Raw genomic sequence first — 16,153 nt, 5'->3', positions numbered from 1 at the left:
AGATGTTTCCAAAGCACTCACGCAGCCATACTGTCCTTTGGTCAGATGACCATAGATGATATTCTTGGCAGTAGAGTCCAGTTGAACGAACTTCTTGACATCAGCGGCAGTGACACCTTCTCCAGCCTTGGGAACGCCGTTCTTGATGACATACCATAGGTCGACATCAATGGCTTCAAGATGCATGCGCATCTTATTCTTCCATTAGGGATATTCAGTTCCATCAAAGACGGGGCACGCAGCGGAGACTTTAATTATCCCTGTAGTCGACATAGCTAAAACTCCAGGTGGTTAAACCGAATCACACAGAACAAGGGAGTACCTTGCTCTGATACCAATTGAGAGTGCTAGTGATCGACTAGGGGGGGGTGAATAGGCGATTTTTATGGAAGTCTTCAAAACATGTAAGTTTCAAAGACAAACGATAGAAATAAACCTATTACCATGCAGCGGAAGGTAGACTACACTAGGCAAACCATAGTCACGTATTCAATGAAGTGAAAGCACAATGACTAATAGCAGCTAGGCAGTAAGGATCAGGTAGGAAGATATTGAGAAGCCAATCAGTACACGTAATCACTTAGTGAAGTCGAATGGTGATGCTGTCGTACAATGACTTCACAAGAACCAACAGTAAGTAAAGGGAAGGGAAGGATGAAACCAGTGACTCGTTGAAGACAATGATTTGTTGGACCAGTTCCAGTTGCTGTGACAACTGTACGTCTGGTTAGGGAGGCTGAGATTCAACTCAGAAGACCTCATCTTCACCTTATTCCCCTTGAGCTGAGGACACCCAGTCCTCGCCCAATCACTCTGGTAAGTCTTCAAGGTAGACTTCCAAACCTTCACAGACTTCGTTCACCGGCGATCCACAATGACTCTTGGATGCTCAGAACGTGACGCCTAACCGACTGGAGGATTCACAGTCCTCAAGTGTAATAAGTCTTCAGATCACACAGACAAGAAGACTTAAGTGATGCCTAACACTCTTTGGCTCTGGGTGGTTAGGGCTTTATCCTCTCAAGGAATTCTCTCTCAAAGGCTTCGAGGTGGGTTGCTCTCAAACGACAAAAGCCGTACTTTAACTCTGAGCAGCCAACCGTTTATGGTTGTAGGGGGTGGGCTATTTATAGCCACTAGGCAACCCGACCTGATTTGTCCGAAATGACCCTGGGTGACTAAGGAACTGACACGTGTTCCAACGGTCAGATTTCAAACACACATGGCAACTTTACTTGGGCTACAAGCAAAGCTGACTTGTCCAACTCCGAACAAGATTCGCTCTCATAGTCTTCACTCGAAGACATATGATTTTGGTTAAGCATCACTTCAGTCATTCTGACTGGTTCTCTTGGACCCCACTTAACAGTACGGTGGTTCCTATGACTCAACAAAGAAGAAAAAGAACTACGAAAGGTCTAAGTCTTCGCACTCCATAGTCTTCATGCGATGTCTTCTCTTGTCATAGTCTTCAATGTGAATGTCTTCACATACCACCTTTGACTTCAATGTCTTCATACATTTTTAGGGGTCATCTCTGGTAGGAAAACCGAATCAATGAGGAACTTCTACATGTGTTATCTTGCAATTCTCACAAACACATTAGTCCCTCAACTAGGTTTGTCGTCAATACTCCAAAACCAACTAGGGGTGGCACTAGATGCACTTACACTAAAAAACAAGGAAAAATAGAAACTGGCACTGGGCTCTAGGTTAATAGTTTAGTCCTAAAGATAATATAAAATAGCATATTAATGCATATAAAACATCCAAAACAGATAATATAATAGCATGGAACAATAAAAAATTATAGATACGTTGGAGATGTATCAGGTGGTAAGTACCCATTGCCCCGGAGAGCATTGATCTCCCCCTCTATGACGACGGAGGGCTTCCACAACCCCTTAGTGCTCGACTTCTGGCCCTCGGCGATGATTTTCTTGCCGCCCTTTGATGCGGCAGTGGAGGCACCCTCACCGGCCATCTCTTGGCGGGGAAGGGAGGAAGGATGAGTTGGGGATTTGGATTCGAGGATGCTTGGGCGCTAGAGCTTGAGGATGAGGGAGGCAGTGAGGGCATTGAGAACATTAAGCTGAAACACCCTCTCCTTTTCACCTCTTATAGCAAGTAAGAATGCCAATCACACGTCTCGCGTGGCAGTAATTTTGTGTTTTCCCCATGCATCGTGCGTTAAGCGCGCACAAGGATCGAGGGGTTTTGTTGGTAGTGTTGCTGAAAATCCGGCGCTTGATCTCCTTTTCCTGATTGATACATTGATGGCAGAGGCCTCGAGCCATGATTTTATGCCATGTTGGCCTTTGAAATGACGGCACACAGCGGCAAAGCGTGGTGACACTTTAGGTCAGTCAAGGCTGACAGGGTTGGACCTGACCATAGTTCTTGTCCTGACCTGAGAACGCTTCGCCACTTAAGCGGCTCGCCTAGGGAGTTGGTCCCCGAATCCAAGACCGCTTTTGGGTGTTGCAAGAATCTTTTGTTTAAATATAGATGACGCTGGAATACCATGGATATCCAAGCTATGCGACTCCTCGACCCAAAATGAAATTGCTTCAGAAGGCTGCATGGGAGTTGAACCAGCTTGCAAGGTTGAAGACTGAAGATTGAGAGCAGCTCGGGGAGGGTCGAGGTGCGTCCACGGCCTGAAGACCGGCTCAAGGGCGACTGATGGAGTCCTAGATTAAGGGGTGCTCGGCCTGTTGGCTACCAGTCTCTTGGATGGGCCGATGGCCCTCCTAAGCCCATCACCGATTAGCCTAATTCATCTACATCAGGAAGGAAAGATCCAAAGACTTGGGCGTCAAAAAAAGATCCAAAGACTAGGCGCAGACTCCACGGCATAGAGACAGGCTCTGGCACGTTTGACCCTAGATACAACTGACCTATTTGTAAGCCTAGGCACCCCAGTACCTATATAAACCGAGGTGCCAGGACCGTAGAGGACAGATTCATTCGTACACAATCTCGCAGTAGTTCACATGTATTCTAAATCCCATCTACAATTAATACAACAAAAGCAAGACGTAGGATTTTGCATCTTTGAGAGGGCTTGAACCTAGGACACCGATGTCCCCTCGTATCCTTTTTCCATCCAACAAGACTATCAGACTGGGACCCCCTACCCATAGTCTGCCAGATTTAGCTCCGTCACTAACTATTACCTATCTTGACGTCCTCATGTTTTGAATTTTTGATTTGTAAGTTCCAAGGGGACCTCAAACATAACTTTTTCTTCAATTTTTTCTCTAAAGAAAACTTTTCTTCAATGAGACGGGTCGTCAATGGGCTGAACTCTGCTTGTGAACATACGCTCAAACGGTAAGCTGACGCACCACCTTTCACCCTCTCTTAACACTTTGTGAGAATCTCTACGCCGTTGACGGTAACCAGCACCGTATGCTCGAACTGCGCGTTGAGGCTGCCATCCACCGTGATGGCGGTCCAGCCGTCGTCCCACACCTCGCACCGTGTGCTCCCCATGGACAGGGTAGGCTCTGCAGGATGAACCATCACAAACCAAACCGCCAGTTAGTCACATACTCACAGTCCTACGTTACTTACATCTATCACAAAAAGCAGACGTAGATCATCAGATCTTCTGACATATCTCAATTACAGCTACACCACCCATGTCGTCTGACAGAGTCATGTTTCATCCTAAGAGTTTGCTGACTGATGGGAAGAAGGGATCAACCAGACAGAAGCTTTGCATTTGGGCTATTTTGCAGCAGAGACAAGTCTGCACATATTGTTATCTTGAAGAAGAAGAAGAAGGCCATGGAAGCGGCTTACCGATTGTGAATGTCTGGCCTGCGACCATGAATCCTGGCTCATAATCATCTGTACGAAATGTGTGTTTAGTTGCTGTTTATGAGGACCAGAGCATTGCCAAAAATTGCTCATGTGGCTATCTAGCATTTAGTCCATGATCACGGTCAGTGAAAACAGCTAAGGTTACTTACAGGTGTGCCATATGATGGGTTCTGAATGGAAGATCGTCCCAACTCCGTGCCCGATGAAGGGATCGACGCTGTAGCCGTACTTGTTCACATGTTCGCTGAAATCCATTGGAAGTACAAAAATGATCACCAACAATAACACAACAATTACATGCATTGATAATTAAACTGTTTAGATTCTCAAGTGATAAACAGTGTCGAGACATTTTCTGAGGATGCATATGTTTTAAGACAAGTAATATCATCATTAACTGATAAACTGCATCAAGGCTTATTCTGAGGATGCATATGTTTAAGAAACGGAAATCCTCGTGAAGCCATTCGAGAAGATAATCTTTGTTAGTGAAAAAACAATAGATGTTGATAATTTGGCTTTCTTCTCATCTGTTTCAGACCCTATGAAAAACGATGTGCTAGCATCTGGTAATATTATATTTGTAAGTCAAATTTAAACAAAAAGCAACTGATTGGTATGGAAATTACCAAAAGCATCATAAAATTCATACTATTGTCCAAAATCTGAGAGAACAACACCTTATTCTCTCTCCAATTGCCTTAAAGCTAACACCATGTTTGCAGGCTGATATGCCCCTCAGCATGCACTCTTCAGTGAACTATTACATCAGACAAGTTCTTCAGGTACTGTCTGAAACTTATGGTTGGAACTTGGAAGTAATCAGTAGAAACCAGACCTTTACAAGCTGCTTAGTAGGTTCATCGACCTCCCCACACAGATATGTTCTTGAGGTGTCACCATGATATCCCTAGAGCAACACAGTATGTCACACTACACCTCAAAATGTGCTTAATTTATCATACAAATACAATAGGGCCTACTACATTTAAGTAGACAGTAACATCAATGTTGATGATATCCCCATCCTACAAAGTCAGCAGGAAACAACCATCATTTCTTTTCAGGACAAAGAGGTTGCTAGCAATTGGAGAATCAGATAAAAAAGATAGGATCATGTTTCGACCCGTAGTACGTGTGAGTCAGGAATTCCATGGCAGATGCACTCATTCACTGACATGCAGACGCTCTTCGGGAACCCGCCGTATCCAAGGGGAGAAGGGTAGGCACCAGCATCAATGATCATCTGATGAACTGCTCTGTCGATTTCATCTGTCGTCACGGAGGGCTGATGGGAACACAGAGATTTCATAATTTGATATTAGTGGATATGAACAATCCATTGCAGAATACAGAAGAAAACTAACAAACTATATGATGAAATATTAGAGTGTTCGCCACAAGAAGATGTGGCTTCTTTGTAATGCAGCATTACCTTCACCATTGTTCCTGCATACTGAAGAACTCGGGCAGCAAGCTCGCATGCGGCTCTCATATGAATGATGCTCTCACGGTCATGCATTTGCCGATCAGGATTTACATCTGGGAGACGATCGGTACCATCGTAAGGCGGTCGGCGGATGTGGTCGGGCACCGAGAGGCGTGGACTGACCGTGCCGCGCCTTAGTGGTTCCCTTCCCTTTACTTGTTCAGAGCCATGGGTCTCTGCAACCCTTCAGTTTCAACAGCTACCAAGTGTTCATGATTCATGGCACCAATAAAATGGAAAGAAAAATTTCTGCAAAAAAATAAAATACAAACATCATGGTTCATGGCACCAAGGAAGCATTGGATTGGATTTTACCTGCAGATCGCCGTTCTGTTGGCTTCCCCCCAATTGCAAGATTCTCGTGTTGCTACCGCATGGAAATGCTTCTGGATAATAGCCTTGCCTGGGAAGATTCTTGTGATCAGATTAGGGGTCGGCGGGAAGTATGAGATTCCCAGCGAGAGCACTCACGAACCTGAACGGCGGCAGGGGGAGGAGGGGAACAACGGCAGAGGTGGTGACACGAGGAGCTTCATCGCCGGTTGCCGTCGCCGCAAAGTACACAGGCGGAGTTGGCCAATCGCACTGGCTGGTGGGAGATAAGGCGAGTACACGTGGAGGGGGCGTACTGGCTGGTTGACTCGCCTTGAAATCTCGCTCTCACACCGCCCACAGACCGCAGTGGACATGGAGCGGGAGACGCCGGAGGCCGCGCCACCGCCGACCTTTCTCCGCGGGGAGGAGGCGTCGTCGGGGCCATCGTCGGCGCGCGCGCGGTTCGAGCGCCTGATCCGGCGGGTGCAGGCGGAGGTGTGCGCGGCGCTCGAGGCAGTCGAGGAGGGCAGCGGCGGCGGTGGCGTGGTGTTTCGGGAGGACGCGTGGACGCGCCCGGGCGGGGGCGGCGGTATCAGCCGCGTGCTGCAGGGCGGCCGCGTGTTCGAGAAGGCCGCCGTGAACGTGTCCGTCGTCTACGGAGTCATGCCCCCAGACGCGTACCGCGCGGCGAGGCCCGACGCGGCGGCGGACGCGGAGAAGGCCGGGCCCGTGCCCTTCTTCGCTGCCGGCGTTAGCTCGGTGAGTCTCTGAGAGGCGCCTCCCACCGGTGCTGCCCAAGTTCCCATGTCTCAGCAATCTGTTTGCGTCACCACCATTTCTGTGTAGGAATAGCTACTCCCTACCAATTTTCTTGTGTAATAATGTGCAATTGCTTCCACGGACTTACATGATTCTTGTTTTGGCGTCCGGTCTCCAGGTTATCCACCCAAACAATCCCTTCGCGCCAACATTGCATTTCAACTACAGATATTTCGAGACAGAGGCACCGCAAGGTACTACTAGTGCTGCCAAGTGAAATAAGTGGATTTTTGTATTCATAGAATTCAAGTCAAATTCAGATATTACTGCTGCAGATGCTCCTGGAGCACCCAGGCAGTGGCGGTTTGGAGGTGGTACTGACTTGACACCATCGTACATCATCGAAGAGGATATCAAACATTTTCATTCTGTATGACATCTTGCTTCTACTATTATCTTGGCTAAAATCGTATGATCCAAAGCCATTTGACATTTCTCTGTTGCTGTTTACTTTGTTTGTTGGATAACCTTTTTAGGTTTTGTTGTACACTTTGAGGTTCAAAAACAAGCATGCGATAAGTTTGATCCAACCTTCTACCCAAGATTCAAAAAATGGTGCGATGAATATTTCCGTATCAAGGTTAGTTTGATGATCGTATGTTCGTTTAGTAAATCTTTTGGGTGATTAGTCTGTACAATGTCTCCGAATTAGGTGACATGATCCAGACATCTGAAAAGTGCTATTAGAGATCAGGCTTGCTAGTCTTCTGAATATCCCGCAATGTGTAGTTTGTCCTGCACTGTCTCTGTTTTTTCCAGAGATATTCATGGAGATGATTACTTGTCTGTAACTGCAGCATCGTGGTGAACGCCGTGGGGTGGGCGGAATATTCTTTGATGATCTCAGTGACCATGATCAAGAAACTCTTCTTGACTTCTCGACAGGTATCAATAGATAGAACTCTGAATTTGGGTCCTTTTCTACCATCGTCTGAAATGCTAAGGCGCCTGTCTTCCTTCCCTGCAGAGTGTGCGGCCTCTGTAATTCCTGCATACATCCCCATCATAGAACGTGGGAAAGATACCCCATTTACAGAAGACCACAGGGCATGGCAGCAGCTACGGAGAGGTCGCTATGTGGAATTCAACCTCGTAAGTGCTTCGACATGGCCATGATCATCATGCTTGTTAGTGTTAGCTTTACTCTGGTTCTTAATTTTTTGCTCCTTGCGAAGGTCTACGATCGTGGCACCACATTTGGCCTCAAAACTGGAGGAAGGATTGAGAGTATCCTTGTTTCCCTCCCTCTGACCGCACGGTGGGAGTATGATCATGTAAGTTACGATGCTCTGTTACTGTTATATAACTCTGATAAACACATACTACATTTTGATCCCCGCAAAAAAAACACAAACTTTTTGAGTTTGTACTGTTTAAAGGCGCTGCAATATTTAAAATCTTCAAATCATTCTGAAAATAAAAGTTTTTCAGTTTTAAATAGTTTGGAAAGATTCATTTGACACATTAATTGATAGACTCGGGGCTGTTTGGATTGTGACTATGTTTGCCTTATATTGCCACATTACTTTTTGCCACACTTGCCTAACTTGAGTTGCTTAAATTATTAGCCACACTTTGGCTTGCCTAAGGGAATCTTGCCACACTTTTTGTGTCTATAACATGTGGGGTTCACTGCTCATAAAAAAAATTTCTTGCCTTAGGTGTGGCTAGAACCAAACACGCACCTAACTTGGTCAAACTTGCTTAAGGTGAGATGTGGCAGAGTGTGGCAATATGTGGCTGGAAACTAAACAGCCCCGTGTGTTGTGATGCATCTTTTGATTGGGTCATGTCACTTTTGTTACAGCAGTGGCATTTTGTCAAGTTTACTCACGGCCATTTGTATGCAGAAACGGCAAGAAGGGACTGAAGAATGGAAACTTCTCGACGTGTGCATCAATCCAAAGGAATGGATCTGATTGGTTGGAACTGAAGTGCTTGCTCTCCAATTTTCCGCGGCTAACTTTATTTTGAAGTGTCTTCTGTGTGTAGATTTTGTGCATTTGCATGGTGCGGTTTCGTCCAGTGAGCTTATCAAGCTTGGAAATCTGCGTTTGGCTGTTTGCTTAATCTTCGTATAAGGAAAAAAAATACATGGTCTTGTTCCTTCCAATAAAAACCTCCGTTCAAGTGAGATCTCTACTGCTGCAACCTAGCAGATCATGACAAAGAGTTTTTTATCTAAAAAGAGGGAAAAGTCCACCAGCCTCTGCCATAATTGATGCACTCAACCTTCTATTATTGCAAAGTTTTAAGATCCAAACACGGGAGGCTCGACCAAGATTTTTCCCGTGGTACGAATAGTTGTCGATGTCCTACTTGATGCTGACCAAGGCTTCGAATCACGGAGATCACGTGTTGCAAGGTCCACGTAGGGTCCATGAAGAAGAAGCCACCTATCCACAATGGCTTCTAACCACAAAGGTCTAGCCTTACTCGAAGTAGATCTCTAGTCTCGTACAAACTTCTTGGATCATTCACATATTAAAGAGCTTTCGAGCACACCTAGCTTGTCTAGGACACACACCATCCACAAGTAATAAGAATGAGACCCCTTGATTGTAAATCTCTTGCTATTATGGTTCAAAAGATAATCTCCTCCACACTCAAAAACTCTCACAAGATGGAGCTCTTGATTTGAGAGGTTGGAGTGGTAAGGCCGGGGGGGGGGGGGGTTTGCCCTTCAAGAGCCGGATACTGAGGACTTCGGGTTGCCAAAGGATTAATTACCTTCTGGTCTTGCTGGATCAGGAGAAACCATCCGTGACGCCACCTCGGGGTCGCGGGGGGGGGGGGGGGGGGGGGGGCGGGGGGGGGGGGGGGATTTGCCTGAAACTTAGCACATGATATATATGTATGGGAAACAAAAAAATTCCTACGCTCACCAAGATCAATGTAGGAGATGCACATCTATGAGAGGAGAGATTGGATCTACATACCCTTGTAGATCACTAAGCGGAAGCGTTAACAAACGCGGTTGATGTAGTCGAACGTCTTCGCGATCCAATCACGATCCGTCCACGAACTCCCGATCAAGTGTCGAACGAACGCACCTCCGAGTTTAGCACATGTGCGGCTCGGCGGCGTCCTCTCCTTCTTGATCCAGCAAGCGAGAGAGGGGGGTATGATGTGGAGCATCCTTCCATCATCCCATGGACTCTACAACAATACATCAAGCACCACATGGACCCATGACAAGAGCTAGAGCACGCGCAATGGAAACCAAGGTGAACTCCTTCCTAATTGACATGCATATGGACACGAGTGAAACTTGGTCGCTACCTCACCAAAATGCATTATGTATCATTAGGTACGAAGAGGAACACTCCCAAGCAGCTAAGGAGCATCACCAAGGAGTAGGAGAAACACCCCAAGACCTTGAGGAAAAGGAGTCCCAAAGGAGCAGGACAGGAAGTACCAGGCGACCTCGTGCGCACGGGCCCCCGAGACCCCGTGCCCACAGGCTACACGGGGAGCTACCGCTGTAGGACCCCGTGCGCACAGGCCCTACAGGATGGCCGGCTGATGATGGCTGTTGGGCCTCCTCTTCATCCACTTCGCCCCCATGCCTATATATTCCGTACCTAGGGTCATGTTTAGGGTAAGCAAAGATACATGTGAGATATTTGAGAGCTTTGCTCCTTCTACCTCTCCATTGGAGATCAAGTCCTCTTAGGAGAGGATCCAATTGTGGATTTCAAGACCTCCTCTTGGAGAAGACTACCATCATCAAGACCTCATCTCTTAGGAGTGGGGAGAACTTTACCTAGTGCTTGTTTCCTTTGATTGTTCTTGTAATCTTGTGGATCTATGTGTTTGCTATCCTAGTGGATGTGTGATTGGGTTTTGTTGGAGTGAATTCCTCTTTGTGTTCTTGGTGTTCATCCCTTTTCCCCCTCCAAGTGTGAAAAGATCCATCTTAGGGTTTCACCCTACAACATCTTGGTATCATGAGCAAGGTTGATTCACATCTTGGAGTCCCTACCCCCATTTGCTAGCTTGATTTTGTTGTTTTTCGTCCTAATTTGAAAATCCCCACCAAAAAGAGCCCCAAAAATTTTCTTGCAATTTGTTAGATGTTGTGAGATTTGGTTGATTTGATCCACGAATTTGGTGTTTGACAAGTGGATCTACCGCTTACCACCTTTTCCCACCCACCCATCCATCATTTTTGGCCGGAAATTTAAAAATCCCCACAGATCTGAAGGTGTTCTTGCGCTCCCAGAACACCCCGTGCACACAGGCCATCGAGACCCTGTGCACACGGACATCACTTACCCCGTGCGCACGGACCATACAGAGCAGTTCGGCCACCACCATTTTGCCTTTCCACGACCACTTTTGACATTCCGCAATATTTCTCGTGAGTGTTTGAGCTTTGGAGTTGCGGTTCTCTCGTGTCCGAAGGTGTTTCAGCTATTTAGGTGTGATTTGTCTTCATCATCACCTCCACTCATCATCGGCTTGGACTCCACTTCGACATCGAACACCTCATCTTCATACCAACCGTAAGCAAGGACGGTAACCTCGACGACACCTTTGTAGTACCCTTGCCATTACCTTGATAACCTCGAGCCTCTTTTGCGTAGCTTACCCTTCGAGACTAGCAGGTTGAGAATTTTCGGGCCATGCTTGTAGTGCAACTTTAGTGTTACGTCTCTCTCGTGCATATACTGCTTGTCATCTCGCATTGTGGCTCACATATCAAGCATTGTGGCATAGTAAAAAAAGCTTTTAAGCAAAAGAAAAGGAAGACAAGCAAGAGCTTGTAAGCAATAGCATTGAGCCACTTTGCCTAGTTCATCATCTCGATTCATACATACATAAGCATACTTGGGATAGTAGAGGACCCGTTTCTCTCTTAGGTTGGTGCATTAGCGTATCTAGCCCATTAGAGCAATAGAGCTAGTGTCTCTCTAGTATCCGTACAACAAGAGCATTTCCGTGGTTCCACCTCTTAGAGCTCATTCCTTGGTTGTGCGGATCCCATCTATCTTCCGTGTGCGTGTTCCCAGTGATATCCTTGGGTTTGATCTATTTGTCTTACTTGAGATTTGTGAATCTTCTCAAATTTTTCGATATCTTGACTAACTTTTTCTTAAATTATTTGTGCCACTTCCTAACCGAGATCCTCCATAAGCCTTTTTACTTGTAGGCATGAGAAACAAAACCCGGTACCAATTCTACTATTATAGCATCACATGGGATCGTACTTGTTATATCCACAATCTTCGGAAAAGGCAACTTTGGTTTTGTTCTCTCATTTTCCTACTCACCACCACTTCCACATGATGGATAGGCCTACTTCTTCGGCGAACCCGCTCTTCGAGGATCAAGATGACGAACGCGACTACGTCACCAAGAACCACTTCTTCATCGCACAACGAGCTCTACATAAAGAGAGTGAAGCTTTGGGTGATCGCATCGAGCAACTCGCCACCAACCTACAACAATCGGAAGCAAGACAACGAGACTATTTGGACGCCAAGCTCTCCAAACAAATGGATGAATTTCGCAACATGATCGTTAGCCACGTGTCTTTCTCAACCTCTTCACCAAGATGGCGTCACTCAAGTCGCCGCTCGTCGTCATATTCCTCTTTCGATGCGAGTCCTCCTTGACGCGACGACACTCAAGACCGCCAAGCGCAAGAAAATCTGTTCTGTGGCAATGGCCTACAAGACCGAGTGTGAGCACATGAGAGGGCGCGACGCCAAGAACGAGAAGCCATGGATCAAGAACAACTACCACCACATCATCCACGTCAAGAATCTCAAGATGGCGATGCAATCCAGAAAGAGCAACAAAGTCGTGAAGCTCAAGCTCAAGCGGCTCCAGATGCATTCCGAGAGTCCACTCAAGCCGTTGCACAACGCAACCGTCAAGTACGTGAACAAGAGGAAGCACTTCATCAAGAACGGCAAGAAGAAGCCGCCTGACGTGAAGAACAAAAAGAAAGGCGAAACCAAGCACATATGCCTCGACCTCCTCTACACCAAGAGCGCAACCACGACAAAGATCCTCCTCCACGTCAAGAGCGACACCAAGCGGATCGAGTGCCTGAAGACCCTCCTCCACGCCAAGAGCAACATCAACATCATCATTATGATGAAGAACTCCAATACGGCAAGCTCAAGTTCACCATGACCAAGTTATTCGGAAGCAACGATCACGAGGAGTATCTCTCATGGGCATTGAAAGTTGACAAGATATCCCGTCTTCACAACTATGACGAGGAAAAGAAGATCGACATGGCATCCCTCGACTTTCAAGACTACGTCCTCATTTGGTGGGAGCAAGTGATCGAGCGATGCCGCGAGAAGGACGAGCCACCCACCACTTGGATACAAATGAAGGATGCCATGCGAGCTCGCTTCGTGCCTACATACTACACCCGAGATCTCTTCAAGAAGTTATGATACGTCTCCAACGTATCTATAATTTATGAAGTATTCATGCTAATATATTATCTTTCTTGGATGTTTTATAATCATTTTATATCATTTTTTGGGACTAACCTATTGACACAGTGCCAAGTGCCAGTTGATGTTTTTGGCTTGTTTTTTACATCGCGGGAAATCAATATCAAACGGAGTCCAAACACCGCAAAACTTTTTGGCGATTTTTTATGGACCAGAACACCCAGGATGGGCCAGAGCAGCACCTGGGGGGTGCCCCGAGGGGGGCACAACCCACCAGGGTGCGCCTGGGGGCCTAGGCGTGCCCAGGTGGGTTGTGCCCACCTCGGTGGCCTCCGCACCCCCTCTTTACCCTATAAATTCACAAATATTCCGAAAACCCTCGGGGTTAACCTAGGTCAGAAGTTCCGTCACCGCAAGGCTCTGTAGCCACCGAAAACCAATCTAGACCCTTTCCAGCACCATGCCGGAGGGGGAAATCATTACCGGTGACCATCTTCACGATCCCGATGGCAACCATGATGAGGAGGGAGTAGTCCACCCTCAGGGATGAGGGAAGCTACTACCATGAGCCGACGGACCCTTCAAGGTGCTAGCACGCTACAATGACAACGCCTACAAGATCAACATCTCGCGTGACAAGTACAACATAAGCAACATCTTCAATGTCAAGGACTTGGCCAAGTACCATGGTGATGAAGATCACGATCCATGGACGGATCTCCCCCAAGGGGGAAGATGATGCGGAGCATCCTTCCATCATCCCCATGAACTCTACACCAACACATCAAGGACCACGTGGACCCATGACAAGAGCTAGAGCATGCGCAATGGAAACTAATTAGGTCATTTCCCGTCTTTGTGTTTTGGTAATGATGACAACTCTCCTTGTGGTCTAATCATGTGCTAAGTTCTTCAGGTTCTCTATGCTCATGTACGCATCGATTATACATTCTCTCTGGAAGGAAAAGATCAAAGACGGAGTTTTCTGCGTGTTTATTTCCTTGGTCATAAGAAACCCGTACTATCAAGAGGGAGAGTTTCGTCAGCACGACGGAGTGGTGACGATGTTGATGTTCTACCGACGCAGGGCTTCGCCTAAGCACCACTACAGTATTATCGAGGTGGACTATGGTGGAGGGGGGCACCGCACACGGCTAAAAGATCAACTTGATCAATTGTTGTGTCTATGGGGTGCCCCCTCCTCCGCATATAAAGGGGGGAGGAGGAGGGGGCCGGCCAAGAGGAGGAGGCGCGCCCAAGGGGGGGCAATCCTACTCCAAGTAGGTTTTGCCCCCTTTCCTATTCCAACTAGGAGAAGGGGGAAGGAGGAGGTGGAGAGAAGGAAGGAGAAGGGGGGCCGCGCCCCCTCCCCTTTCCCAATTCGGATTGGGGCAAGGGGGGCCGCACGCCACCTCCTGCTGCCTCTCCTCTTCCACCACTTTGGGTCCATGAGGCCCAATAACCCGGGGTTCCGGTAACCCCCCGGTACTCCGGTATATATCCGATAACCCCCGAAACCATTCCTGTGTCCGAATATAGTCGTCCAATATATCAATATTCATGTCTCGACCATTTTGAGACTCCTCATCATGTCCGTGATCACATCCGGGACTCCAAACAACCTTCGGTACATCAAAACTCATAAACTCATAATATAACAGTCATCGAAATGTTAAGCGTGCGGACCCTACGGGTTCGAGAACTATGTAGACATGACCGAGACACGTCTCCAGTCAATAACCAATAGCGGAACCTGGATGCTCATGTTGGCTCCCACATATTCTACGAAGATATTTATCGGTCAGACCGCATAACAACATACATTGTTCCCTTTGTCATCGGTATGTTACTTGCACGAGATTCGATCGTCGGTATCTCAATACCTAGTTCAATCTCGTTACCGGCAAGTCTCTTTACTCGTTCCGTAATACATCATCCCGCAACTAACTCATTAGTTGCAATGCTTGCAAGGCTTAAGTGATGTGCATTACCGAGAGGGCCCAGAGATACCTCTCCGACAATCGGACTGACAAATCCTAATCTCGAAATATGCCAACCCAACAAGTACCTTTGGAGACACCTGTAGAGCACCTTTATAATCACCCAGTTACGTTGTGACGTTTGGTAGCACACAAAGTGTTCCTCCGGTAAACGGTAGTTGCATAATCTCATAGTCATAGGAACATGTATAAGTCATGAAGAAAGCAATAGCAACAAACTAAACGATCAAGTGCTAAGCTAACGGAATGGGTCAAGTCAATCACATTATTCTCCTAATGATGTGATCCCGTTAATCAAATGACAACTCATGTCTATGGTTAGGAAACATAACCATCTTTGATCAACGAGCTAGTCAAGTAGAGGCATACTAGTGACACTCTGTTTGTCTATGTATTCACACATGTATTATGTTTCCGGTTAATACATTTCTAGCATGAATAATAAACATTTATCATGATATAAGGAAATAAATAGTAACTTTATTATTGCCTCTAGGGAATATTTCCTTCAGTCTCCCACTTGCACTAGAGTCAATAATCTAGATTACACTGTAATGATTCTAACACCCATGGAGCCTTGGTGCTGATCATGTTTTGCTCGTGGAAGAGGCTTAGTCAACGGGTCTGCAACATTTAGATCCGTATGTATATTGCAAATTTCTATGTCTCCCACCTGGACTAAATCCCGGATGGAATTGTAGCGTCTCTTGATGTGCTTGGTTCTCTTGTGAAATCTGGATTCCTTCTCTAAGGCTATTGCTCCAGTATTGTCACAAAAGATTTTCATTGGACCCGATGCACTAGGTATGACACCTAGATCGGATATGAAATCCTTCATCCAGACTCCTTCATTTGTTGCTTTCGAAGCAGCTATGTACTCCGCTTCACATGTAGATCCCGCCACAACGCTTTGCTTAGAACTGCACCAACTGACAGCTCCTCCGTTCAATGTAAACACGTATCCGGTTTGCGATTTAGAATCGTGCGGATCAGTGTCAAAGATTGCATCAATGTAACCGTTTACGATGAGCTCTTTGTCACCTCCATAAATGAGAAACATATCCTTAGTCCTTTTCAGGTACTTCAGGATGTTCTTGACCGCTGTCCAGTGATCCACTCCTGGATTACTTTGGTACCTCCCTACTAGACTTATAGCAAGGCACACATCAGGTCTGGTACACAACATTGCATACATGATAGAGCCTATGGCTGAAGCATAGGGAACATCTTTCATTTTCTCTCTATCTTCTGCAGTGGCCGGGCATTGAGTTTTACTC

General features: G+C 46.6%; 2 protein-coding genes across 3 annotated transcripts; one reads left to right on the top strand and one right to left on the bottom strand.

Annotated features, from left to right (window-relative positions):
- Positions 1-2,978: 2,978 nt before the first annotated feature.
- LOC125513364 (methionine aminopeptidase 1B, chloroplastic-like) lies at positions 2,979-6,009 on the bottom strand. Its single transcript, XM_048678462.1, has 10 exons — positions 5,796-6,009; positions 5,636-5,723; positions 5,267-5,504; positions 4,958-5,119; positions 4,818-4,859; positions 4,670-4,741; positions 4,512-4,591; positions 3,981-4,075; positions 3,811-3,858; positions 2,979-3,512 (listed from the first exon to the last, which is right to left on the bottom strand). The coding sequence occupies exons 1-10, from the start codon at positions 6,007-6,009 to the stop codon at positions 3,367-3,369; spliced, it is 1,185 nt and encodes a 394-aa protein (XP_048534419.1). The 3' UTR covers positions 2,979-3,366.
- LOC125513365 (oxygen-dependent coproporphyrinogen-III oxidase, chloroplastic-like) lies at positions 6,008-8,588 on the top strand. 2 transcript variants are annotated; one of them, XM_048678465.1, is made up of 8 exons: positions 6,008-6,394; positions 6,573-6,648; positions 6,730-6,824; positions 6,951-7,034; positions 7,252-7,339; positions 7,422-7,546; positions 7,630-7,728; positions 8,305-8,588. In XM_048678465.1, exons 1-8 carry the CDS (start codon positions 6,008-6,010, stop codon positions 8,371-8,373), a joined length of 1,023 nt encoding a protein of 340 aa, XP_048534422.1. In that variant the 3' UTR covers positions 8,374-8,588. The 2 variants fall into 2 exon arrangements, with proteins under 2 accessions (XP_048534422.1, XP_048534421.1); XM_048678464.1 differs by lacking the exon at positions 8,305-8,588 and adding an exon at positions 8,116-8,220.
- The last annotated feature ends 7,565 nt before the right edge of the window (positions 8,589-16,153 follow it).

This window comes from Triticum urartu, chromosome 6, assembly GCF_003073215.2.
Source record: "Triticum urartu cultivar G1812 chromosome 6, Tu2.1, whole genome shotgun sequence".
Taxonomy (NCBI): Eukaryota; Viridiplantae; Streptophyta; class Magnoliopsida; order Poales; family Poaceae; genus Triticum; species Triticum urartu.
The sequence above is the reverse complement of the archived record's forward strand: the minus strand, read 5'-3'. Positions and strand labels throughout refer to the sequence as shown.

Bases quoted from the DNA above. Each gene is read 5' to 3' on its own strand.
- LOC125513365 (XM_048678464.1), top strand. From the start codon at position 6,008: ATGGAGCGGGAGACGCCGGAGGCCGCGCCACCGCCGACCTTTCTCCGC. The intron at 6,825-6,950 runs GTATGACATCTT...GTACACTTTGAG, and splicing joins ATATCAAACATTTTCATTCT to GTTCAAAAACAAGCATGCGA. The intron at 7,547-7,629 runs GTAAGTGCTTCG...CTCCTTGCGAAG, and splicing joins GCTATGTGGAATTCAACCTC to GTCTACGATCGTGGCACCAC.
- LOC125513364 (XM_048678462.1), bottom strand. From the start codon at position 6,009: ATGTCCACTGCGGTCTGTGGGCGGTGTGAGAGCGAGATTTCAAGGCGA. The intron at 4,592-4,669 runs GTCTGGTTTCTA...CTGATGTAATAG, and splicing joins CTACTAAGCAGCTTGTAAAG to TTCACTGAAGAGTGCATGCT. The intron at 3,513-3,810 runs GTAAGCCGCTTC...TTCATCCTGCAG, and splicing joins AGGCCAGACATTCACAATCG to AGCCTACCCTGTCCATGGGG.